At 38.2% G+C, this 27,622-nt stretch overlaps 1 protein-coding gene across 1 annotated transcript in view; it reads left to right on the forward strand.

The window, feature by feature from the left end:
- The window catches only part of Cntn6 (contactin 6), a 267,806-nt gene that overhangs the window by 90,409 nt on the left and 149,775 nt on the right, over positions 1-27,622 (forward strand). The window contains 1 exon segment of the mRNA XM_070018410.1: positions 26,045-26,171. Coding sequence (XP_069874511.1) covers positions 26,045-26,171 — 127 coding nt within the window.

Here is a 27,622-nt window from a genome sequence, read left to right on the forward strand (position 1 = left end):
TTCTTTTCATGTTCATTGTAGCTCGGTGTGCATAGGGAATTGGGCACAGAGGGCATCTTTTTTCGAGCTAGACAGTACAATCTTGTAGGCATCTAATTAGGAGTGTGACCTTGAGCTCTGGTTCCAGTGAATCTCACCAGAGGTCATGTGCTGCCAACTTTGCCCCGGATGAAACCGTATGGTGATGTGAGAGCACTCTGCTTTCATAAATGGGTACAGTTACCCTCATGAAAGGGTAAGGTTACACCGCTCCCCCATCTCATGCTCAAAAACTCCCTTCCTTCTACCATGCAATGATGATCCAGGAAAAGGTCCTCACCAGATGCTTTCATCTTGGACTTCACAGTCTCTAGAACTGAGAGGTAAGGTTCTATCTATTAGAAACCATCTAGTTGATGCTTTTTGTTATAGCTGCACAAAATGGGCTCAGACAGATTTTTTCTCCTTGGTTTCATTGATTAGACAAGTGATAGGTTCCACTCACCCTTAGAATCAGGGGACTGGACTAGGGTGTTGATACCAAGAGTCAGGAACACTGAAGGTTAATGTAAAATCATCCTTTTCTTTTCTTTTTTCCTTTCTTTTCCACACAAAGACTATAATAGAAATATGATGGAAGTTAAATCTGACACAGATGTGACAGGAAAGTTGATGTCTTTTCAGGTAGATGCCAATTTTTTTTCTGCTTGTTTACCTCGAACTCAAAATTCTTAAATATTTCATTTAGAAGATTATGTTTTGAAATTAACATGTTTTGTAAACATGTTTCCCTTTAATTTAATTTTGGATTCTTCTAAGGTCATATACTTATTTCTATAGTAATATACTATTTGGAGGTAAAATATCTGAACAGATCAAACTTCAAATTTGCCTTTAGTCCTAGTACACTACCCTAAACTAATGATTGCACTGGAACTCACATAGTAAATAGCTCCGTCCGTGTGAAAGTCTGAAAAATAAATGAAACTTATTTCAGTAAGTCCTTCCACAAAGGAAATTCCTCAAGAATGAAATTTCCATTGCTAGACATATACAGCAGGTAATTATTGAAAGCTATAAACTTTATAGACTACCACATAAGAATGTGTTGGTTTTGTCCATTATATTAAGAAGAAGCTTGCATTTTCATGAGATAAAATATTATATTCGTATTCACTTGATATGAATGTTGGCCATTTGTTTTCATTTTTGTGTTAGTAAGACACAGAAAGGATGTGGTAGAGTATGCCTGTAATCATAAGACTCCAGAGACTTAGGAAACAAGATTGGGAGCTGCTGGCCAGCCTGAGCTGCATACTGAAATACTAGCTTGGAGAAACTGAAAAAGAAAAAAAAAATAAGGAAAATGTATCCCAAAAACTTGTAGAAAAGGCATTCTTTATTTAATAAATTATGCTTATCAACACTGATGAAAACCTTTATCTCCTAAGAAATTTCAGATGGCTCAGGAATTAGTCGAGTAAGTCCTATGCAATACAATACTCCAAAATGACTTCCTAATATTTTTATATGAAAGAAAGTACTATGTGCATTCCTTTTTAATTTTGTTTATCTTTTCTAAGTGATCTTTACATTTAGAGATTATTGCTTTCTGTTTGTCTAAAAAGAATGTTTACAAATCCCATGAAGAAAAGAAGAATGTGTCACACATTGGTTACCCAAGTACTCTAAAAGGGGTAAGGTGGCCTTAGTCCCACTGTGTGATAAACAATATAGTAGAGCAAGACTTTAAAAATAGGAAATACTTAAGTCTGCTATAGTAGGGCCAAAAAATACATTAAGTGTTCGTCTTTGCTGCCTTTGCATGTAGCCAGATTCTCTAAATAGAATTTATAATACAAATGAGGTAATACATGCAAAGCAGTTACTTAAGGCACAGTAAACGTTATCTGTTAGGAAAGCAATGGAGAGTTCAGAGACTGAACACAGCATTGCCTCAAATTCTTGCTCTGCTCCTTTGTATACTGGAATAAATTAATCCCTGGACCTCATTTTCTCATTTGTGATATTGACTTATTAATAATAACTCAGGAAGCTATTGTATTATATAAATTAATAAAATGGTTCCTCGCATGCCTTAAGAACTATGTAATTTCTAAAATTATTGTTATTATCTACTTTCTAGGACAGATAGAATCTTATGAATACATTTTAGGCCTTTGTTACTTTAATTCATTTAACAAATATTAATTAATTCATCTATTGAGTTCAAAGCACTGTGCCAAATAATATGAGGAGTACAAAAGGAATTAAAATGTAATTTCTATGAAATTATATCCATGTTTCCACTCCTACTGGTCCAGATCTTTCCATTCTTGCTTGGCTTTTTTGCAAAAAGCTGGTACTGTACCGCATAAGCCACAGCTCTACTTTCAGCTTTCTCCTTGTTAACTGGAGATTAGACTCTCAGATTTGTGTGCTTGGACAGGCTTTGAACCTTGATCCTTGGATCTCAGCTTCTAAGTAGTTACCTACTGCTGGCATCTGACTTTTCTTATAGCCTCTTGTAAGAAGAACATCCAAAAGCTGGCCCTTACTTTACAGCCACTATGTATACTAGTGTATACTTCATGTATTTCATTTATGGAAGACGTCAGTTTGCGTAGCACCTAGACAATTGTTAGAATATACCATTTGAGGTGGTTCATGCCACCTGAAATTCTTCCATTATTTAAACATATATATATTTAAAATTTGAAAAATAGTACAGACCTTCAGTCATTAGTATCAACTCAAATCTAATTGTCACAGCATGCTTTGCACAGTCCAAGTATTCTGCTAACATCATTTAGGAGAGAAAATGATCTGATTCATTTTGGCCATTTTAAGAAAGTCACATGTAGAGTGGGGGGCAAAGGAGAGAGAGAGACAGAGACAGAGACAGAGCAGACAGAGAGACAGAGACAGAGAGACAGAGATTTTAATTTAGAAGAACCCCAATATTAGGTCTTAGAGACCACTGATGAAGATCAAACCCAAATACAAGTGATTTCCCACTACTTCTCACCATATGGGTTTTTCCTGCTTGGCTTTTCTGTGAGTTGGGGCTATTTTATTTTATTTGCGGTGTGAAAAGCTAAATGGTGGCCTCTTCGTTTCTAATTGAGCCTTCAGAATGGGAAAGACAGGCTGGAAGTGACTAGTGAGTTGGACGCTCGGTCAGCTGGCTGGAGACTTCTTATCAGGTGCAGCCCTTTTCACAGCTCTTAAATATCTGCCGCCTTCAGTTGCCCTTCTGAAGTCAATTGGCTCTCTTCTTCTTCTTTATTTTTTAATAAAGGGGTTTAAAAAGAGATAAGATAGGCTGCCCTTGGCAGTACAGATTCTCACCACTGCTCAAACAGAGATATGAAAGCCATCTTGCCGTCTATAAAGGTCTGTTTTATGGTGTGTAAGAAGTGGGGAATGAGGCCAATTAGGGAAAGTGGCAGAAGATGAGGAAAGCCAAGGGGTTCCCCTAAATGACCCCACGTGAGGATTTTTATCTATTTTATTCACCTTGAAGGACTGCAAAAGGTCTTTGTTGTGGTTGATTTTTGCAATTGATAGGCTTCCTACTGATAAATTCCAAGGCTCCCTTCCCCTCTAAAGTGAAAACCTTCCTGTGGGAGCTAAGCAAGCTCAAAAAATGCCTGATGTACAATAAAAGAGCCCCCTCCCTTTATTTTGTAGTGCACACCAGTTCTATTTATATATACAATATTTTTTTCTTTCCTCCCATATCACCCACTGCCTTATACTCCTTTGAGCTGTGGAAGCCAGTGAGGATGAAATAATTAAACTTTGTGCTTGCTGTACAAAAAAAAATCATTCTCCATAGGCACTGGTTTGATTTGATCTTTTATAGAAAACATCGTATGTTTACACACACACACACACACACACACACACACACACACACACACACACATACACAGTTACAGGCCCATTGTGTCTGGCTACAATTCCGAGCCATCTTGTTGTTTTCTAAGTATCAATTTATAGTTTGTCCTCTCTGGATTTTACTTTTGGATCCCTGGATTATGGAGAACAGCAGTAGGGAGTAAGGAGGGGATGGGTCTAAAGATTGACAGCAAGGATCCATTATTTTCCCTACCCAGCATTGGCTACATAATTTGTAGAATCTAAGGAAAATTGCAAATGAAGACCTCATATTCATAAAGTATTGAGCATCTAAGCAAGGAGGCCTTTGATGGATGGTATTCTGTGCAGCAGTGCAGGTCATTGAATGATCAAGATGTTGGTTCTCTCCCTAGCATCAGAGCCCTGTTCCTGGCATCCCAGCCCTTGAGTATTTGGATAACAACGATCCTGCTTATGTTTATTTTTTAAATTTTTATTGGTGAAGCAATCTATCTCTTCCTGATCCTATACCATTCCAAGCTGACTGATATTTTCCCAATTAGAAACTCTGCTATGTAACACTCTCCTGGTATATAACTCTGGCATAATTAGACCTTCCCACCATCCTTATGAACTTCTTGTCCTAAAGTGTAATTATCCCAGAAAAATTCCCAGGTACAGCACACCTCACTCAAATGCAGAGTCGTGGATAATGAGGTGATTACTGAAGGCAAATAGTTAGGCAATGTTAAGTAGCTGCCACCCATTCAGGAGTAGGAACTCAGTAACTGTTCTGCTCTCTCAGAACTGGAGAGAGATGTGTGCATTACGTCATGCAAGATTTCTCCCCGTCTCCTCCCCAGAAGGGACTACAAGACTCTCTGAAGCACCTTTTCTTGCAGCCCTTACCCACAAAGGAGATTTAAAAAAATAAAAATAAAAAACAATGAAGACTCTTAAAGTGCAGCTCTTGGAGCTAGCAAGAATTTAACAGTTTGGAATTTGCATGTATTGATAATACAATAACACGTTTCAAAGTTTGCATTAGGAAAAAATGTCATCATACGTGTAAGGTCTACCAGGAAGACACCTCCCTCCTCTCGGGTAGGTTTCTGCCTACTACCAGTGTTTCCTAGGTAACAGGGACTCCTGGAGGCAGATACCTCCCCCTTCTCTGAGGATACATACTGGACTCCCCCTCCCTCCCCACCCCCTCCAACCCTGCCCCAGTCACACCTCCCATAGGACTATGGAAGGGTCCCAGGATCTAAGGTCATAGCCACATCTGAAGTGGACAAGTCTCCCGGCCAAGCCCTGCCACACCTTTTCCCCACCTCTTCCCTACTTCAACCCCCTTTGGGCCATGTGTGTCTCCACCTTGCACGGTGAAGCAGCAGTACATTAATGAAACTTGTCTCTCCTGCCTGAATACTGTGTGGTGTTCTCTTCATTGGCTACCTAGTTGAACTTACATATGTAATTTACCTCACAATAAGTATACTGGGTAAATAGAATTATCCATTTCTTGTATATTTGTGATTTTTATTTCTTTCTAAGAATTAGATATGGGTTAAAAAAAGTATCAGTTTATAAACTCTTTTTATTTCAATAAACCCAAACTGAAAAAAAAAAACAGTCTGATATAAGAAAAAAGAAAAAAATACAAATACTGTCAATTAACAAGGTAAATAATGACCCAAATACAAGGCAGATTCTCAATTTGAATGCAGATAAGTGAAAGTTCATTTGGTTCTTTGTCAAACCGTGAATGTGAATTCACATCCACAATGTGAAATGGTTATCACTGCTTTGCTATCAGACATATTTGAATTCTTTTTCACTGATTGGCCCCTTCCCTGCTGTTGAAGGATAGGATGCTTTATTTCTTTCTCTGTGCAAATTTATAATTGCTTATCCCTCTAGATTAGCCTTGTGTTACTTCATGTGGTAGATATCAGAGATGTATCAGGAGCCTCACTTATAGCTTGCTGATGTTCTGGGTGATTAGTCCAAAAAGAAAATCAAACACAGCTTGTATTGATCATCATTAGCCAGGTGTACATAGCTCATGTTGATATATTTGGCAAGGAGTGATTATACCCATCCAATGACCCTACTTTATATACTTAGGTGCTATATGAAGCAAATCTATGAACCATTCCCCGCTCCCTGCCAGATTCCCTCCTATTCCATTTCCTTTCAGAACATTCTCCAAGGCAGTTATCACTGCCTAATTTGAATTCTGTAATTATATGTTTGCATTTCATCCTTTCAGATGACCTATAAATCCTTTAGGGTTAAAGCTTGCTCCTTAACTTACTTTCTGAAACTTTGGATGAACGTATCACAATTACCTATTCATGCTAGAAACACTTGTGATTTGTCTAAGGAACAAATGCATGAACTCATCCAAATAATAATTTTGGAGATCCGAGAAGTGTAGTGTAAGTTTCCTCAGAAAGGAAACCTACCACAAGGTTCAGGCAGAAAATTGTTTATTAAAGTGAAAGCAAACTGCAGGTCAGCAAGCGATGGAGGCATACAGAGACAGAGGGGAAGGAAGACGAGAAAAAAAATAATAGAGAATGAGAGCGGTCTTGTGTTGAGTCGGATTATACATGGAATGGTGGGAGGCAGGACCAGAGCAGATGCAGAAGTGATCTCAGGGCCCTGGGAACCTATCACTGTCCAAGAAAGGAGTAACCAGAGCAGTTTAGGAAAGGACCTTAGTAGATGAGGAAGTGACTTCAGAGCCTAGCATGCTTTGCTGACTCGGAGTCAAGTGATTGATAGTCAGGTGATTACTGGTTTCAGGCAGGTGAAGAGGAAATAGGGAGGTGCTGTTCTCCAGGGGAGACATAACATTTAGATTTCCTAAACTTTTCTGATCTGGTAATACATTTGTCCCTATTGAGTCTACTTCACTGGGTTCAAATGCTCATATTTACTGCTCATTGCAATGGCAGCTTTTGGATTTACATCTGAGCTCAGTGGGAGAACATTCTATGAATAGTAATGTCTTCCCAGTGCACCCCCCGGACAGGATGCTGGTCCTCCTTTGTGCAGCGACACTTGCCTGAGGATGTGCTCATGCCCACATCATACAGGCAAGCAAACAGGGCTTCAGAATCAATGTCACACCGTTACTGTCGAAGTTGTGATATCCTAGCTAGGATTCCCACAACAAAATACCTCAGCCTTGGTAGAAATTGAGTTGTTTTTGTTTTCCTTTTTATTTAAAGTCTGCAGGCTGGAAATTCTAGATCAGAGTGGGTTATGGTGAAAGCTTTCTTCCAGGCTTCCAGAGCTCTCTGAATCCTCCCACAAGAAGAACAGGGGTGTCTTTGGTCCTTCCTTCTACCAAGGACCTACCTTGAGAACCTGCCATGAGAACCCCATTCTTATGACCTCATCTAAACCTAGTTATTTCCCAATTCAGTATTGGAAACAAAGAGTCCATAATCCTACTTATATAAGTAAGTGTTCCATGTCTCAATGTCTTCTTCCATATTACCTAAGTCCTGTTCTCTGTTTGTTTTGTGGTGGTTGTTGTTGTTTGTTGAGACTGACTTTTTTTTATCATAGCTATTCTTAGGTTGGGAGCATTATAAATAACCTCTAGGAAAAAGATATATATTTAGTGTGTTGAATTATAAACAGAGTCACGAGGTGATCAAATGCTGACTGATTGTTTATAAAACAGGTGGCTTTCCCAGGCAAGTCTAAGCCAAGTAGAGAAATTACATAAATTATTAATCACATATACAATGCAGAAAAAATGTCTAAGCTGTAAGAGAAGAGGCAATGGCACAGGGAACATTTCTCAGTTGAGAGAGGAGGATTTGCAGGAGCTATCTATAAAATACACTGTGGACTAGCCATAAGTCACCCCCAGACACTTCTCTGATGCTTGATTCACTACCTAGGAATTTTCTTCTCTTGCCGTACATTTCATTCTCTGGAATCCATCTTTCTGAAGCAATTTATTACCCAAGTGGTAAATACTTGCTCCACAAGTAGAGAAGACATTACTCACCCCTTCTCTTATCTTGATTTTGTTATTTTGATTTTGGGTACAGGTTATTTCTATTTTATTATTTTCAATCATTCCAGAGCACAGTTACTGACATGTACTTTGGGGATGACGGAAGGAAGACACCAATTGTGACATAATAAAAATACATATTTAGTTTCTAACACTGTTCTCCTAAAACCTTTGTAAGAAATATATATGGAGAGAGTGAGAAAGAGAGAGAGGAAGAATGGCTCATATGAGAGAGAGAGAACATAGAGTAGGGGGAAGAAAAGTCAGGAGTATTTTTTTATTTTAATATTTAGTATTGTTGGTTTTGGTTTTTGACATGGCTTTCATTTATCTTATGACTATATTTATTAATCTATCTATCTACGATCATATGCTGGGTTATAAGAATGTCTTTTGTATTAGAGAAATATCTTTTGAAGGGCCCATAGATATCCTCAAAATGGCAGATGGTTACGAAGAAGACCAAGCTATGATTAAGAGCTTCAAACTTTCAGTCCCATTTTGAGCAAGGCAGTGGGTGAGAGATTGAATTAATAGCTGATTATACCTATGTTAAAATCATTCATACACATCCCCAACTCTGAGGTTCAGTGAGCTTCTGGGTTTGACTGCAACCATATGCTGTGGGAGCAAGGCACTGATAATTCCATAGGAACAGAAGCTTCTGTGCATGAGACCCTTCTAGATGTCAACCACGGAGGCTCTTCATCTGAGTCTTCCTTTACATCCTTTATCATAGACCCATAAATATTACTATGAACTACTAGATCCTGTTTCAAGCCTGAGGCAGGTCTTGGAGGAACCTTTGGTATAAAGCCAAGTTAAACAGGACTAAGAAAACTCTGGGCATCTAACACTTGCAAGTGGTACCTGAAATGGAGGAAGGACTTAAAGCAGGCCTTCACCTTAAGGTTTACACTAACTCTAGGTGTCTCAGGATGTAATTAAATCTTAGAATACCCATTGATATCTGCAGAGTCATGCTTGGGTTGAAAACTTCACATATTTGACATCTCAAATTTGTGAGGAGAGAAAGAGTTTTATGCCAGGTTGTGATTTTTGAATATAAGAAGGGAATGTTGTTCAAGATTATATTCTGATCACAGCAGCAGACAATCAGATCATTGCCCTGACAGCTACTGCATGCTTATGGCATGTATCACAATGTATTTCCTCTGCATGTCATCTTCCATCTACCCCTGCCTTCTGAACCTTTTAAACCACTGGATCATGGACTCTTGTTGGAAGTCTTCTAATTGACTCCTGGATAAACTCATCAAAAAGATAAGGCAAAGTCCAATATCTGTACATAGATAAAAGACCCTCCTTGATTTTTTTGTTCTTCCACGAAGACTGCTAATTCTCTCTTTGCCAAACTTTCCACATTACACATGTTCATTTCCCTATGTCTGTTTCACTAGCTACTGTCTCTTCCTAAGATCTCTTCCCTGACCACTTCTAATGTCCAGGTCCTAAAATAAAAAGCTTCGGCCTCTGTCTAGAATCTGGTTGTGGGACAGTGTGCCTCGGTGGCCAGACTATGACCTTGGACTGCATTTGAAATCACATGTGATTTTGATGCAGCAGAGCAAGTACTGGCATTGTGATCACCAAACTGGATTGCTAGTCTGCAGAACCAGAACTACCTTCAGAAGTGATTATATTTCTTCTGTGATAAATAGAATTGTATCCTTCTGTAGGTAAATAGGAACTAAGTCTAAAATTATTCACATGTTTTCACAAATATACACACATTGCTGCTAGGTTTCATGTATGTACCACTAACTGTAATGACAGCAAAGGCAACCACACACACACACGTGCATGTGTGCACATACCTCCTGTGCACAGTTACTGTCATGCCCCTCTATTGATGGAGTTGTATACTAAGGAATGAGTCATTGTGTGATCTTGTCATTGGGTAGATTTTTTAGAGATCATTTACACAAACCTAGATGGGTTATAAGTCAATCGGTTGACATGGCCACCTGATACAATCCAGGAAAGCAGTAAAGTTAGCCTGAGGCGGCTACTAGTGTAATTTGGCACACTGTTTTACAGTGAGCTTTTCATATAAGTGGAAAGAATCTGTCCTAAAATAATAACTGCAAGTAAATTATAGTAAATACATGAGCCCCTGCCATAGTTGTTGCTTAATATTACCAGTATTGTGGATAGTACCTAGTAGTCTGTGCTATACTTTCATATGACTAGCAGCACAGTAGATGTGTTTCCACCAGCAACATACAAACACATGCGCAAAATATGGTACTACAATGTGAAAACAGCCACAGGGTCACTGGATGATAGGAATTTTCTGCTTTGTTATAGTCCTATGGAACCTCTCATGTGCAAGTTGATCATTTACCAAAACATTGTCAGGTGCAATGTGACTGTGTATATATACATGCGTGTATATGTACAACCTCATCTCTATCAATACATGCAAACCAATCTTTTGCATACCCTAAAAGTCAGCCTGACTTCAATGGATCCATTGTTGCTTCCTCAGCTTAGTTATTTTTGAACAACTCACAAATAAAGCATATCCAGAGTCCACGCACATAAAAATCTAGTACTGCAGTCATAAAACTTACTTTGTAAACACAGCCAGCACAGTAGGAAACTTTTTTGTTGTTTGTCAATGTATAGATTATATGTACATTAATTGGCCTAAAGTTGCTGAATTGGCTTAATGGAACACCATTGCCACCTTCTGGCCATGTTCAATTATTATTGTGATTAGCCAAATTATGCAGATGTATTAAAAATCAGATTTTGGTGTGCAATCCTCATAACGAAACTTTACATATTTAAAGTTAGAATGGACACCATGATGCAGTTGGTCACTTCATGATTTTTTATATAAAACAATAATGGCAGTTAATCATTTTAATATTTAATATAATATACCTTAGTAAGTAAAGAATATGGATTTGAATATCAACATATTAATTTAAAGGTTTGGCACTACCATTTGTTAGCGATATCTCTTCTAGACTCTAACTCTTCTAGACTCACATTATTCAAAAAGTGGAAAATAAGAAATAGTAGCAGTGATTTTCATTGCGGGATTGTCATTAGCATAAAATGAAATAAGAATGCCAGCATTCAGTAAGCAATCATGTATATCCCTGAGTGTCATTTCTGCAGTGTTACACATTTGGTGGCAATTCTTATGAAGTCAACTTCCTCTCTATTTTCCCACCAATCTGTAGTTTAAATTACAAATGTAAGATATTCTGAAAAACTGTCATTTCCTATCTAAAGTACAGTACTCTAGTTGATCAATTTTGTTTAGATATGAAGCAGTCTGATAGTAAATAAAATACAATGCTCCTAATTGTTCAGTTCGATAGACTTTAATCATTATATATACAATGAAAGCACCACACACCAACAAGATAAAACATTTTCCTTACCCCTATTGTCCCCCTGTCTTTTGTCTATCTATTCTCATGTAGGATCCATGCTAATCTTTCTCTATCATACCAATTTCCTGTTGCCAAAGTGCATTTGGCATATGTTTTGCCCTTACCACTCAGACCATTTCCTTCATGTCCTCTAGCAATTATAAAGAAGAGAATGGAATAATTCATCCAGAAAGGCTACTGAGCCCCTATTTAAGGTTTATAATGCTTGGTAAGCACTGTTTCTCAGATTGTCCAAAGGTAGGAGTCCTTTTAAATAAAATATCACTGTGAAGCTATTCCTATTTTAAAGGTAGATGGGAGAAAATGTCTTAGAAAAATGCCTCAGACAGCATTTTGTAGAAAAAAATAAATAAATAAAGATACATCACCCCCTACATCTGAATATCAGCTCTTGAGGTTGGTTATCTTAGCAAACTATTTGTTGATCGGATTTTTTTTCTTTTTTGGTCGGCGCTGCGTCTTGAACTCAGGGCCTGGGCTCTGACCCTGAGTGCTTTTGCTCAAGGCTAGCACTTTGAGCCACAGTGTCACATCTAGTTTTCTGGTAGTTAATTGTAGATAAGACTCTCACGGATTTTCTTGTCTGGGTGATCCTCAAATCTATCTCAACCTCCTTAGTAGCTAGGATGACAAGTGTGAGCCACCAATGCCCAGCTAGTTGATCAGAACTTTATGGATAAAATCTTCCTAGGAAGTTTTCCTTTCATTTACCCAAATAGTTACATCCACTATTCCAGGTGGTGTATTCCTATCTTTGGCAACCTTTATGTCATCATTATCTGTCTTCTGTTACAAAGTAGACTTTTAAACTATATCCAATGCATCTTTCCCTTTCCTTCCTCTCTTCATTTGTCTCTCACCCTCCCTTTGACCAACCCCACATCTTTCAAGTACCAGTTTCCTGATATTTGTTTGGTTGGGGACTGTGTTAGTTTTTCTAAGGAAATTACACCATTTGAATTTTTCCCCCAAAATATCACACTTTAGTTTATATATTTGTGCATTATTGTCTACAACCTAGTTGTTTTTATTTGTACATTTATAAATTAGTTCTAGCTGGGTGCAGGTGGCTCATCCCTGTCATCCTAGCTACTCAGAAGGCTAAGATCTGAGGATCACAGTTTCAAAGCCAGCGGAGGCAGGAAAGTCCTGTGAGACTCTCATCTCCAATTAAGCACCAGAAAACTGGAAGTAGTGTTGTGGCTCAAAGTGTTAGAGCACAACCCTGGAAGGAAAAAGCTCAGGGATAAATTCCCAGGCCCAGAGTTCAAGCCCCATGACCAACAAACAAATAATAAATAAATAAATAGTTCTAGCCTCCATATATGACAGGACATATATATACAGTATCATTTATCTCACTAGACCTGAGTTACTTTGCTTATGATAACTTTTTCCAGGTCCATCCATTTCTTTACGAATAATGTAACATCATTATTTCTGTGAGGGTAGTTGTTAGAGGCATGATAAAGTCTTGTAAATAGCTGGTTCCTTGTGAAGTAACTGGTTAATGTTCTGGCTTTAGGGGCCTCATTTTGTCATTGGGACAATGTGAGAATAGATATGTGTTTTGTGGGACTGCTGTGAGAATTAAGCAAGATGGGCGATACTTCATAACATGAGGGGATCGTTGTGTGGACCCTATCTGCTGGCAAGCTCCCAGAGACCCCCAAAACTGCCCTCACTTTTGCTGAAGAAGTCACTGAACTTGGCAAAGCTGGGATGGTTACTGGTAACATGTGACACTGTTTATTGTCATCCAAGGATGCAAATGCAAATTAGCTCAGGGTGAGACACACAGCTTCCCATTAAAAAAAAATTGTGCATCTTGGTATTGATCTCAGGGCTTTAATCTGCTAGGCTAGTGCTCAACTGCTTGAGCCAAGCTTCTACTCATTTTTTGCACTTAGTTTGTATTTAGATAGGCTCTCCCATTTTTTTTTATTGTGAAAATACTGTACAGAGGGGTTACAATTACATGGGCAAGATAATGAGTACATTTCTTATCAAGCATTGTAGCCTCCTCCTTCCCATTCCTTCCCATCCTCCTCCCACCCCCCCACCAAATCCTCCCCCCCCAAAGTTGTAAAGTTCATTTTCAACATGACAACGTGTACTTCTCATTGTTGCAACGGGTCCACCTGTATCCTTATTTAAACAACTTGTTTTTCCCCTTCCCCTCCACAAATTATACTGACATCAAATACAGTGAAAGCAGGGGTTATACTGTGGGGGAGGGACATACAAAGCAACTAAGAAATAATCTTATAAATGTGTTAGAAACAATCGCATGAAATAAAAAAATTTTGAATACATATCTTAGGGTTCATTTTCCTAACATCACCTTATCTGACCTTTTCTGCTTGACTCAGACATATACTAGGCTCTCCCATTTTTTAAGATTGGTCTCTGACTCTTGAATAGCTAGTATTAAGGAAATGCACCAGTCACACCCAGTCTACCCAACTTCCTTTTGTTCTCTCCTGAAGGTATACTCGTGGTGCTCACTTCTGCTAGCAAAGGGAGGTGACAATATGTGAGGATTTGCACTTGATCCTTTATCTTCACCGAATTTTATTTTTTGAGGTTTGATGGTATCGGTATGGTTACTGCCTGTTGACTGGCCATAATCTCTAGCTTCTCAGTGTCCAATGGAGAGTATAATCTCAAGGTCTCCCAGTAACCTCCCATACCATAAATTATACTGTCAACACACCCCCAGTAATGCCCTCATCTCTCACCATAACTCACACCATTTGTTGGCATAAATTGTGTGGCAAGTTGTCCTAAGCTCCCAGGAACATTCACTATTATCAGGTAGGAGATTCCAAGAGCTCAAGGATTACTTCCTGGATTGTGGAAGGGAGGGTCAAACATTTCTTTGGGCAAGTTTAAATCTCTTACTGAGCAGATATATGTTTTCACACTCATTAAATGTATAATAAACACTTGTGCAATTCGTAAGTCTTAGTACTAAGTCATTCATGGATAAATAGTAGTATGAATGGATTTTTTCTTGCCTGAACGTTGTAAAAAGTACTATCAAACTTGTATTCATTGTACTTTTCTTTTTGTGGTAAGTCAGTGTAGATACCAATACACAGTTAAGGTATTTTACTCAAGATAATGAAGTATAAATGGATGAAATTTTACCTAGCCTTTGATTTGACTCTTCCCTATTCTGCTTTCTCAGTTTAGCTGTTGGATGAAGTTGAGTATCCACAGACTTTTTTGGGTACATATTTATAGCTAACCCCTGGGGCTATCTTGACAGATGTTGGAGCATATTCATTATGCATAGGATGTTACTATTCTCACCACTAGAGTAATTTGACTTAGCCATTCTGTGGAGATACATCACTGTTGCTTTCTATAATCTCTCCCTCTCTCTCTCTCTACATATATATAAGTCCTTTACCAGATATTTCCACAGCCGGAGAATTTTTTTCATGAGCTCACAGAAGCTTGCCCCAAAGTCAATAGCAAGTAATTTCTTTTATTCTCCTTAGTCCAAAAAGTTACTCTCTCTGTCACAACACAAAAAGACACAGTGAAAAGTTAGGTTCCATCTCATTACTGGTAATAGGAATTTCCAAACTAATTTGCTAGTAGTTCTGGAAAGATCTCTTTTAAACCTTGGTGATACAATCAGGAAGAATTTTGTTTTAGAAGTAGGTATTGTTTAACAGCATTTGGCATTTGCTCAGGCTAAACGTACATCTTGAGCTTTCTGTGTTTCTTTAGTGTGGTGATCTCTGCAGACCTATCTCATGGTATATGATCAGGAAGCCTGGAGTACCATGGGTGGTGGAGGGTTGGGCCATGAATTAGCAGTATTAATTGGCTATGTAGCTGGATGGTCACTGGATCCATGCTTATTGTACAGTGATAAAACTGAGAATCCACATTTTGAAAGATCCAATGTGGAATCTTTATTAAGAGGCCGACAACTGCATGGTGGACTCCTGTCTCAAGGACCAGCAGCCAGCAAATACACTTAACACTGTTAGGAAACTGAGCCATGAAAGTCAGAGAGGAATGAAAGAACAAAACAATACCAACAAACCAATTCCGTTCCAGTGGAGAGCTGAAGTGGGATGCCATAGTGACTGGCGAAGAGACAAGAGACAGGATACAAACATGGAGAGAGATTGGTGTAATGGCGCTGAGCTGGTCCAGGCCTAAACAGGGTACAATCAGGGGCAGGGTCACAGCACCCTCACCCAGGCACTGTACTGACAAGTTTAGTAACCTCTCAGCCAAGTGCCTGCTCCTGCCTCCAGGGATTCAGGCACACCCAGCCCCTGAGAGGCAGGGCCTTCAATTTCCCTACCACGAAAACAAGATGCCAGACCCTACTATCCACTATGTGACCAAGATGGCACCAGCCAGACCTGATATTCCCACTCCATTATCACCTCAGCAAAACTGCTTCATTGCCCAGATAAAACAGAGACAGTATTGCTACAATTTTCTACTTTTAAGATCCATGAAAAATAAAAGTGATTTTTTTTGTTCATTCATTTTTGTCTATTTGTTTGGTTCTCTCCCATTTTCCCTGCTTCTAAAGACACACCTCTAAAGAGGCACCCAGGAAATGTTTGCTGTTGAATAAAAAAGGGTTTTGTTGAGCATTAACTGACATCATGGATGCAAATCCTTTTGGACCAAGACCTGGCACATTTTAAGCCATTATTTGAGAGCCTCATTCAAAACAATGTCCACCTTTAGGCAAACACAAAATAAATGCTTTTATATTAAAAAAATATTTGGAGATGGGTTTATAGAAAATACATTAATTACAATCTAATTTTTTGAACTATGATTCCTTTGTCCTTTTATTTATTGATTCACTAAATATGCTTCCAGCAATTGTTACATGGCTTGCACTATTGCACATAGTGGTTATAAACAAAAATAGTCCTAAATAAAAGATGTCCATCCATTAAAATCTTATGCCCTGTCTTGGTCAGGGCTGATCTCCCTTATGTCTGTCAGTGATCAATAGCTATAGAAGAAGAGATGTGTAGGAAACAGGTATTCAGCTCACTAACTTTTAATCTATTGTCATTTGTGGATCTGTCAGCTGCTCTACAACTCTTGAACTATGAAAGCATTTTCCCTGAGACAAGAGGTTATTCACAGACTCTCCTCTCCACTGCCTGTGTCTGCCTGAGATAATTCCTCAGCCAGTTGTTGCAGGTTATAGACATAATTGGCTATTAGTCATTTTGGTGCCATTGTTCACTGACATACATTTCAGCATCATCTCTCAGCCATCTGAAAAGCAAGGTCCTGGTTTCTGATTAATCTTTGACTGGTCATTGAGGATACTGAAGCAGCTCTTGGCTAATTAGACCATTTTGTCTCTAACCTAATCCTTTTCCTGAGTATTAGAGTGATAGGGGTGCCAGCCATTCTAAGCATAGCCCTGAAAACCTTACTAATCAGCTTTAGTAATTTGCTTGGGGTATCGCTCAAGTTATTCAAGTCAAATTGTTGTGAGAGGTGATAACTAAGTGGGCATTTTTATCTCCAAGTCAATTACACACATTTAATGATGGCTAAGGAGCTCATACAGTGAAAACTAATAATAACTAGCCACTGTTTATGCAATGCTAAGATACACACACATACAAGGTGATAAAATAGAGGAACTGTTTAGTGAAGAACCCTCCCTGTTGTATAATTTCTCTATACTTGGCCACTCACAGCTCTGACTTTTGAGCCTTTTACTGTTAGATGAGAATGATATTAGTATCTACAGGATTATGGAAATAATTAAATGGCCTGAAATAAAATCTAACATCTCAGTTCCTGCCCTATAATGTGTGCTAATTATAAGGTTGTTATTATTCTAGAGAACCATCCTTTTCCCTCAAACAAATGTGAAAGGATCAATGCATTTTCCAATAATTCACATTAAAAAATATTTCCCTCATTATAACCAGGACTGTAGATAATCAGACAATAAAGAAAGGACTGTCTAGCTTTGCTGTCTCTATGGAACTATATATATGGTGTATTAAGAGTTCGGTCCAGAACTCTTAAGAAGTCAAGGAAGACAGAAAAAGATGTGAACTCCATAGTCCAAAGGATGTGAGAGTAATCTTCCTCAGCAGTTCCATCCAAAACAAACAGACAAACTCTACTGATTCCAGAGCAACCGTAGAAATAGCCAAGATTATGGCTATAAAGAAAAAATAAAGAAAAAAAAACAGATAAGGTTGTTTGATCTCTTATTAATCTGTCAGGCAATTAAGAAAGATTTCTTTAAATCATAGTTCTAACCTTTGTATATACTATCTCCTCAAATCTGGACTCACCTTGGAGCTCTTTAAATGCACATCTATGTTTTAGTTTCTTAATGTTAAATTTTGATTTTTTTTTAATTTGGCAATATCTGTCATTTGAGCACAGAGTCTTGTAATTGATTGGCACTTGAGACATGGTACAGATGACATGTTTTTCTAATTGCCATTGTGATCATTAGTCTTTGATTGTTTGTATTTGTTTGGTTTTGTATTTTGAAACCATTTCTGGCTATGCATCCCAAACTCAAGGTACAGAATGCTGAGATGTTAGGGCTGTATACCCATATCAACTAATCCATTGTTCTTTACAATGATTGAAAAAGTCACTTTGATTTATCTTTGTAGACCAGTCTTTATCAAGTCTTACCTTAACTAGATCGTTGTTTTCAGATAGAGTTGCCCAGTGCAGCTGAAGTAGGCCTCAGATACAACACCCTTCTGCTTCAGTCATTCAAGTTCTGGGATTACAGTTGTGTACCCCCAGTCATTCAAGTTCTGGGATTACAGTTGCGTACCCCCATTAGGTTTTCTGGATTTCTCTAAATGTTCTGTGATTTCTTTCAAATCAAGGTTTCTTTATATTTGTTTTTTGTTTGTTTTTTGCTGGCCCTGGGGCTTGAATTCAGGGCCTGTGCTCTGTCGGTGAACCTCTTTGTGGTCAAGGTTGACACTCTACCTCTTGAGCCACAGCACCAATTGAATCTTTTTCATAGTAGATTATTGGAGATAAGAGTTTCACAAACTTTCTTGCCCTGGCTGGCTTTGAATCGTGATCCTCAGATCTCAGCCTCCTAAGTAGCTAGGATTACAAGTGTGAGCCACCAGCACTTGGCGCAAATCAAAGCATTTGTACTTACTTATCCTTGCTGTTTTTGAAAGAATGCATTTATTCCTAACTCTTCTGTTCTTGTATTGTTAAAATCATGGCTTCAAATGTTAGCTAGCTGGTTTAAATTCTGTTTTCTCAAACCTCAGGAAATTAACATTTCATCAGAGTGTTATAGTAAGACAGAAATCAGGTAATAAAGGTCCAGTTAGTAGACATACACTTACCAAGTTGACAAAAATGTCACTATTACTATCATCTTCCAAACATCAGCTTGGATATCACTTGTATTATAAAGCAATCTCTGGCCTTACAAGAGTCCATTAGATTGAAACTAATATTAATTATCAGAACATCTCAAACACTTCTAAGAACTTATGCTAAGGAAATATTAAGTGTGGAAGTGTATTTTGTTGCATTACTTATATTCAGAGAAAAATCAGGCCACACAAATGTTTTTCTCTGGATATATCAGACCCTAAAGGATTATCATGAGCCTTTTAAAAAGTATTGTTTGAAGAAAATAAAAATTTGCTAGGGTCAAGGAATAACAGAAAACACTTAGGTTATATTGTTACCTGGATAATAGTAGCTATTAAATGCTGGAAGAGTACTGAAGGGGTTAATTCAGTGGTAGAATCCATACTCAGCATCTACAATGTGCTGGGTTCAAAGTCCAGCACCAAAACCTTACAAAAAAGTTTTAAAGATGGTCAATTTAATGCTTATTTTTCAATGACAAAAAATGAGTATTTTATTCATTTATACTTGAGTCTTCTAAGTATCCCACCTGTTGTTTTTATAATGGAATAAATTAATAAGCTGGTAGAACACGACTATGTTTATTGCAGCATTATTTACTATAGCTAAATATGGAACCAACCCAGATGCCCCTCAGTAGATGAATGGATCAAGAAAATGTGGTATATATACACAATGGAATTCTATGCTTCCATCAGAAAGAATGACATTGCCCCATTTGTTAGGAAATGGAAAGACTTGGAAAAAATTATATTAAGTGAAGTAAGCCAGGCCCAAAGAAACATAGGTCCCATGGTTTCCCTTATTTGCAATATCTAGTATATATATGTCTGAGTCAAGCAGAAAAGGTCAGATAAGGTGATGTTAGGGAAATGAACCCTAAGATATGTACTCAAATGTTTTTTTTTTTCTTTCATGCAATTGTTTCTAACACATTTAGAAGATGATTTCTTTGTTGCTTTGTATGTCCCTCCCCCACAGTATAACCCCTGCTTTCACTATATTTGATGTCGGTATAATTTGTGGAAGGGAAGGGGAAAAACAAATCGTTTAAATAGAGATACAGGTGGACCCATTGCAACAATGAGATGTACAAGTCATTATGCCGAAAACGAACTTTACAACTTTGGTGTTGGGGGGAGGGGGGAGGCCCTGGGAGGATTGGGTGGGGGGGATGGGAGGAGGATGGGAAGGGATGGGAAGGGGAAACAAAGGAGGAGGCTACAATGCTTGATAAGAAATGTACTCATTATCTTGCCCACGTAACTGTAAGCCAGCTCTGTACAGCATTTTCACAATAAAAAAAGAAAAAAAGAAATAAATTAAATTAAATTTAAACAAAAGAAGTGCTGGTAGAGGGGGCTGGGAAGGTGGCTCAGTGGTAGAGTGCTTGCCGTGCATGCCTGAGGCCCTGGGTTCGATTCCTCAGCACCACATAAGCAGAAAAAGCTGGAAGTGGCGCTGTGGCTCAAGTGGTAGAGTACTACCCTTGAGCTGAAGAATGGAGGGACAGCGCTCAGGCCCAGAGTTCAGGCCCCACAAATGACAAAAAGAATAAATAAATAAATAAATAAAAATAAATAAATAAATAAAAATACTAGAACAAGATGGCAAGCAGTAAGAATGAGGGGAAAGTAACTAAGAAAGAGAGGGAGGAAAGTCTTACAAATACTTATCATCTTAACATCTTGGGGGAACTAGCTATGTTGAAACATTGCAGTAAGAAAGAGGGCCAAATTAAAAGATTCAGAACAGATTGAATATAGAAGAAATAAAAAGAAAATATCAAGGGCTTTTCTCACACCAGGAATCAAACAGTTTTCCTGCTCATGAAAGAAAACTTCATTGATTATAAGCCTGAAAAAAAATTTTTAAAAAACCTCCCTCATGCTTGGCATTTCTATAAACTGTCCTTGTCATCTAATCTTTATATTGAGTCAAAGACAATATAGCATAATGAATCGAGGGATGCTATTTCATTTTGTTATTTCATCGTTGAATTCAGTCTTGTGTAATTATGGTGTTTATGGAGTTTAAACTGATGTAGCAAGAGAGGAAATAGAGAGATGAGTGTTCAATCCACACTCGCAGCAGGCAGGGCATTTCTTCATGAGAGAGATTATTTTGCCACATACAGGAAACATAGAAGGGGGCTTTTAATTTTCATTGGTTAGAAGCTCCCATCATGAATCGAATTCTACAGAAATAAGTTTTGAATCCAAATAAGGACAAAAGTAGCAAAACTGTTGCACAGTTACAGCAAGAGAGACCACAAGCAAGGCCGAGTCTGCCTCCACCAGCCATCCTGTGAGAAGAGAACTCAGGTAGATTCATGGAATTATAAATAAGCAGCTGTGCTCTTGGCTCTAGGCAAGATTCCTGAGACAGAAATAAGGAGTGAGGCTACCAAACATCCAGAGAGATATTAGCTGATAAAACATAATCAAGCTAGTTTCACAAAGGGCAAATCTTTTCTGACAAAATTGGTGGCATTTTTGCACGGTACCCATGTCAGAGTAAAAACGTGACTGGAAAAAGAGAGAATTCAACCTGAGGAGGCAGAAAAGCATAGACGACATCTATTAGAATGAGATATCCTCTTAGCTTTCCAAACAAGACCGGTTGGGTAACATTCAACCCCAAAGCACTGATTTCATTAAGATGTGCATGTTGACAAAACGCATGGAGAGGCAGGACGGATAGACTGGTATACTTCGCTGGGATTCTCTTACCCAAACTCCATATTGCTTATCATCAAATGTCTGCTCTTTCGAGATTGTTTAAGACCTTTTTCTCAGTTGTGCATTTGTTTCTTCCACATGTTGCTCTTTCCATTTATTATTGGTGTGTGTAGGGAGTCAGTGCCCTTTTAGAGAGGCTTATCTCAGGAAGTAATCAGTGGGCCATTGTAATATCTAAATGATCATAATAGGTTTTATGGGGTTTTCTAACATCTTTATTCAAGGACATTTTAGGAAAGTGCTTTTAGGTGCTTTGTGTGCTTGACAGTATGCTATTATTTTCCAAGGGTTAATGTTAAAATGCTCTAAAATTGGGCAACTAATAAGGTCAAAGACCCAGAAGTTCAAAAAATTCATTTGTTGGCCTCTTAAGTGTCACTATCCAGATAAGCTGTCTTTTATTCTAAAAATATAATCAACACACTAACACACACACTAATACGTTAACTTGCTGGTTTTTTTCTATTCCTCTTTATTGTCTCATATATTTACAAAGTAGGCTATGTACTCTACCATGCCATAATTTTGATTCAGATTACTGAAAGTATGGCCTGAATATCTCATTCCATTTTAACTTTGAATATGAAATTTCTCCCAGAAAAAAAAAATCAGAAGCTTCCTGAGTATCAACACTAGAGTTTTATTGTTTTTGTTTCTCTATCATTAAGTCACTAACATGTATAATTCTTAACATGGAACAGTACTGCCTTATTATAAATATTATAATAACATATTATTCCTCTTGTATAAAGCCTCTTGTATATGCCTCTTGTATATAAACAACAAAAAAGCTCCATGCCCTAATTCTTGAAACATATTAATATATTGGATTGTAATGAAAAGAAAGAGGAATTAAAATTTCTGTTGAGATTACAGCAAATGATCAATTGGTTTAAAATAGTAAAGGCTGGGCTGGGAATGTGGCTTAGTGGTAGAGTGCTTGCCCAGCATGCATAAAGCCCAGCGTTGGAGTCCTCAGTACCAAATAAACAAAAAATTGGAAGTGGCGTTGTGGCTCAAGTGGTAGAGTGCTAGCCTTGAGTAAAAGAAGCTCAGGGACAGAGTCCAGACCTTGCTCAGGAGTTCAAGTCCCAGGACTGGCAAAAAAATAAAATAAAATAAAACAGTAAGAGCAACTTGGTTCAGCTGACATGGTCCATTAATAGTCAAAATGGTCACAAATATCCTTAAAGGCAGGAGAGGAAGGCAGAAAATAGTCATGAAGATGTGCCTATAGGATGGAGTCGGTTGATATGAGAAGAATGAAATATTCTGTTGCTGACTTTGGAGCTGGAGAAAAATGTTCAAAAGCCCCAAATATAGATTGATTCTAAGAGGTGGAGAGTTCAGCTTAGGGACACCATTTTGGAATATTGACCTATATGACTAAAAGAAAATAACTTCTTCTTGTCATGATTTAATTTGTTAAAGTACCTATAGAAAATTAATATGATAGTGTCCTATATAAATATTGGCAATATGTTATAAAAATTTTCTTCATAATTTGAGTCATTTATTTCAATTTCATAAATGTTGAAGATTCTGGCTTCTGTCCTCAACTTCATTTCTGCTTTTTCTATGTTATTATGATTCCTTTCCACAATGTAATGCCATGAACTGTGCCTCTCTCCAGCTATAGCATGGTATGTCTATGAAATGCTTGAGCAATTTAAATATAACTACTGTTTTGTATTATTTTTTTGTCAGTCATGGGACCTGAACTCTGGGTCTGGGTGCTGTCCCTCAGGTCTTCAGCTCAAGGCTAGCACTCTACCACTTCAGCCACAGCACCACTTCTAGCTTTTTTCTGCTTATGTGCTGTTGAGGAATCAATCCCAGGGCCTCCTGCATGTAAGGCAAACATTCTACCACTAAGCCACCTTCCCAGCCCTAAATATAACTACTTTTAATGACACGTGTGTGTGTTTGTGTGTGTGTGTGTGTGTGTGTGTGTGTGTGTGTGTGTGTGTGTGTGTGTGCTTGTGTGTGTGCCTGTCCTGGGACTTGAACTCAGGGCCTGAGCACTGTCCCTAGGCTTTTATGCTTAAGGCTAGTGTTGTACCACACAGCTTCACTTTTGGCTTTTTGGTGGTGAATTGGAAAATAAAGAATCTCACTGACTTTCCTGCCTGGGCTGGTTCTGAACTGCCGTCCTCAGATCTCAGCTTCCTGAGTAGCTGAGATTACAAGTATGAGCCACTATAGCCTGGCCCAATTTCTTTCTTGATTATGGTCCAATTGGCAGCTGTAAACCAGTTTCCAATTCTTGCCAGGTCCTCTAAATCTTATGTTTGTATTCTTCTTATTCTGTCTATTGTCCCTCTTTGGCAGAGTTGACTAGTCTCTCTTCTTGGAAACACTTCCTCAATGATGTCCTTCAGAACAGTTCCTGTGACACTGTGGCCCGTGTCTTTTGGTACCTGGTTTGTCTCACTGTGTCGATCCTCAATTGTTACTATGCCTTACTGATCAGTAGCGGGGGCTTCTTTTTCTTCTTTATGCTTATTCCACTGGCCATAAAACACATGTACCATTTTTTTTTTTTTGTCGGATGTGGGGCCTGAACTCTGGGCCTGGGCGCTGTCCTTCAGCTCTTCAGCTGAAGCCTACCACTCTAACACTTGAGCCAAAGCACCACTTCCAGCTTTTTCTGCTAATGTGGTGCTGTGGAATCGATCCCAGGGCCTCATGCATGCAAGGAAAGGACTCTACCCCTGAGCCACCTTCCCAGCCAGCCCAACACATGCATCTTCAGCCCATAAATCTCACCTGAACTCCAGACTCAGGTATAAGAATGGCATCTTAGGTCAATTTAGAAGGATGCCCAACAGGAGCAGCAAACATAATACTTGTAAAACCAAACCATTGCTTTATATCTGCCTCAGTAAACTGTCCCGCTATCTGAGGCTTTCCCTTTTTTCAGAAAATAGATCTCAAACTATATTTTCTAAGCCTGACTATCTTTTACCAATCTTCACTTTGCAAATTTTCCTCGAATCCATTACAATTCTCATTGTCCCCATCCTGTAAAAATATAAATAATAGAAATCCATCTGGGGCCTAGTTATTATCCATCTCTAGCAGGAACTCTCTGCTCTAAAACCACCATTAGCTTTCATTTATATACTACCAATATCTTCAGCCTCAGGGAGTTGGCACCTGTGTTTCTGTCTAGAATTCTTTCCCAAGGCATCTTCTAAGTCCTACCCTCTTTAAGCATTTGTTCAGTTGTCACCAGTGATGGCATCCCCACATCCACCCAGATTTCTTGCCTTATTTACCTTCTGTTTTTCTTCATGCCAGTCTCATACACCATGTGTTTATTTGTTGATTCTTTTCACACTTCCTCTAATTACATTACAAGGTCAATCACAACAGCAGCTTTCGCAGTTTGGTTCACTGCTGTATTTTTTAGGTCTCAATAGTTCCTATACTCTACAGGCCTCCACGTATTTGTTCAATAAGTGAATGAAAAATGAATGAAACACAACTACTTTCTGCTCTTATTTCATACTTACTGTCTCTCATCTTTCTCTTGTCCTTCTTCTTTAATAGTTAAAGGCTTCAATGGGCCCACATGCTTGACTTCACTGATAAAATGGACTAGCTTATAATACTCTTTAATCTTTCCTCATCCCTCACATTGGATCAGTTTTAGTATTTTCTTGGCTTTACTTCTAAATGCTTCACAATAGGTACCATATCACTCTCATTGTCTTTATTCCTGCTGACAGTGCCCAATTATCCTTGTGTTTTTAAGTACTTGATAAAAAATGGTTCTGATGGTTTCTCTTTCTCTATTCCTTCTCCAGTGGATCATAGATCTAAATATACCATAAACTTGATCAAGGAAAGACTGGAGAAGACTCTGTTCTAGATTTAAAGTGACTGCAGCCGGGCGCTGATGGCTCATCCTTGTGACCTAGTTACTCAGGAGACCGAGATCTGAGCATTGCAATTTGAAGCCAGCCCATGCAGAAGAGTCCAGGAGACTCTTATTTCCAATCAACTAGGAAGACATGGGAAGTAGAGGTGGGACTTAAGTGATATAGTGCCAGCCTTGAGTGAAAAAGCCAAATGAGTGGATGAAATCCTGAGTTCCAGACCCAGTTCTGATACAAAGGAAAAAAAAATACATGTGATTACAATGAAAAAAAAACAACACATAGAAATGAAATGATGCTTCTTATTCTCACCTATGTCCTTTTTCTGTAAATAATTGGGTTAGGGAGAAAATGATAAAATGAGATCTTAAGGATTAGAGGCTAATTGCAAAATCAATGTTAATGTGTTGGTACTCTTGGTTTATTATAATTATTGTATGGTAATTTGGAAGAATCTCCTTTGTTGACAGGAAATGTAAACAAAGTTATTTAGGGTAAAAAGTGGCCTCTGTAGCAAAGTTGATGTATGTAGTCAGAAGAAAGAAAAAAAATCTCTCTATTTGCAACGTTTCCTCCATGCATGAGATGGTTTCTATATAAAATATTTTAACATGTGTACAGAGATGATATTGAACACAGTCCTGCACTTACGCGAGGGCACGCATCTTAGGTGATGCTCTTCTTTTCTATTCCCAGGTGAGAGCCGTTTGAGCCGTCCTGTTTTTACCCAGGAGCCACAAGATGTCATTTTTCCTTTGGATTTATCAAGATCTGAAATCATCCTGAATTGCGCAGCTCACGGTTACCCTTCACCCCATTATAGGTAAAAATCCTACCCCTGGGTACCGCTCAGCTTTTCCCTTTGTCGTTGATGTAAAGCATCCATGCAGTGAAGTGCTTTAAAAGGGCCATAATTGGACATGTACAGCTCAAGGCATTTTTTTTCTACTGGTACACAGCTGTGTACTCGCTATTCACATAAAGACACAGACATTTCCAAATCTGTCCCTTGTGTCATTTTCAGGCTCCTTTTCAAGTAACCACTCTGTCTTACTTGCTTGTTACGTTTGTTCTTGAGATTCAACACCATGAAGAGCTATATTGTAATTAGAACTAAGAATAAAGAGCTATAGGAACAGAGAAACACAGGTGGGCAGGATGGCAGTAAGAGAGACAAGAAATCAAATTGATTGCTTCAGTGGCAATGGGAAAGTGCAAGCTCACCTTGCTTTCCCTAATCCCACACCAGTTTGGAACCAAGGCCTGACTTCACCCATTCACAATGACCCTGAAAATGGTCCCATAAAAGCCACACTGATTAATTGTGTGTGTGTGTGTGTGTGTGTGTGTGTGTCTGTGTGTGTGTGTGTCTGTGTGTGTGTGTCTGTGTGTGTGTGCTGGTACTAGAGTTTGAAGCAAAGGCTTTGGCATTGTAACTGAGAATTTTTCCATTCAAGGCTGGTACTCTGCCACGTAAGCAATAGCTCCACTTCTGGCCTTTTATGAATTAATTGGTAATAAGAGTCTCACAGACTTTCCTGCTCAGATAGGTTTTGAACTTTGATACTCAGATCTCAGTCGCCTGAATACCTAGGATTATAGGCATGAGTCAGCTGCACCTTGCTTGAATTTATTTTACCAATAAAATTCCATAACTTCATCAGCAGATCCCATTACTCTGAAAGCACCAGTTATGGAAAAATGTTGTTTAAGATAGCTCTGTACCTTCTAAGGCAGACAGAGAATTTCTGTTATATGTAAATAGGGAAAAAATAGATATGTTTCTTATGTATTAAATAAGGAATAATAGTGGAGAAGGGCGAGTAATGTCTTCTTATTTATGCAATTGACAGAAAGGCAATTTGGTCCATATTGTGGATGGAATTCACACAGTTAAAAATAGATGCATGTATAAATTATACTTATTTAAATGACAAGGATATTTAGCTGGTATGAACTGTGTATGTGATTTGAATACAGGAAAGAAAATGAATATTAAAATGACTACTGAGGATCTGGGTTTTAAGGCATTTTCTAAAAGTTTCACATATGTAGGGGCAAATTGGCACGCATACAAAAATCAACAATATTTTTGGCAAAATAGGCCGGATATGCTGAATTTTGAGATGAGAATATAAATATATGTAAATACACATAATTCCTTTTATCTTAGTTTTTTCAAGGTTAATCTTCTACATGGCTTAAATGTACCCCAACCTTATCTTGTATTTTATACAACTATCTTCTTTTTCTTTTTATGACAAAGTTCCTAAT

This window comes from Dipodomys merriami, unplaced genomic scaffold, assembly GCF_024711535.1.
Source record: "Dipodomys merriami isolate MVZ:Mamm:240054 unplaced genomic scaffold, mDipMer1.0.p SCAF_13, whole genome shotgun sequence".
Taxonomy (NCBI): domain Eukaryota; kingdom Metazoa; phylum Chordata; class Mammalia; order Rodentia; family Heteromyidae; genus Dipodomys; species Dipodomys merriami.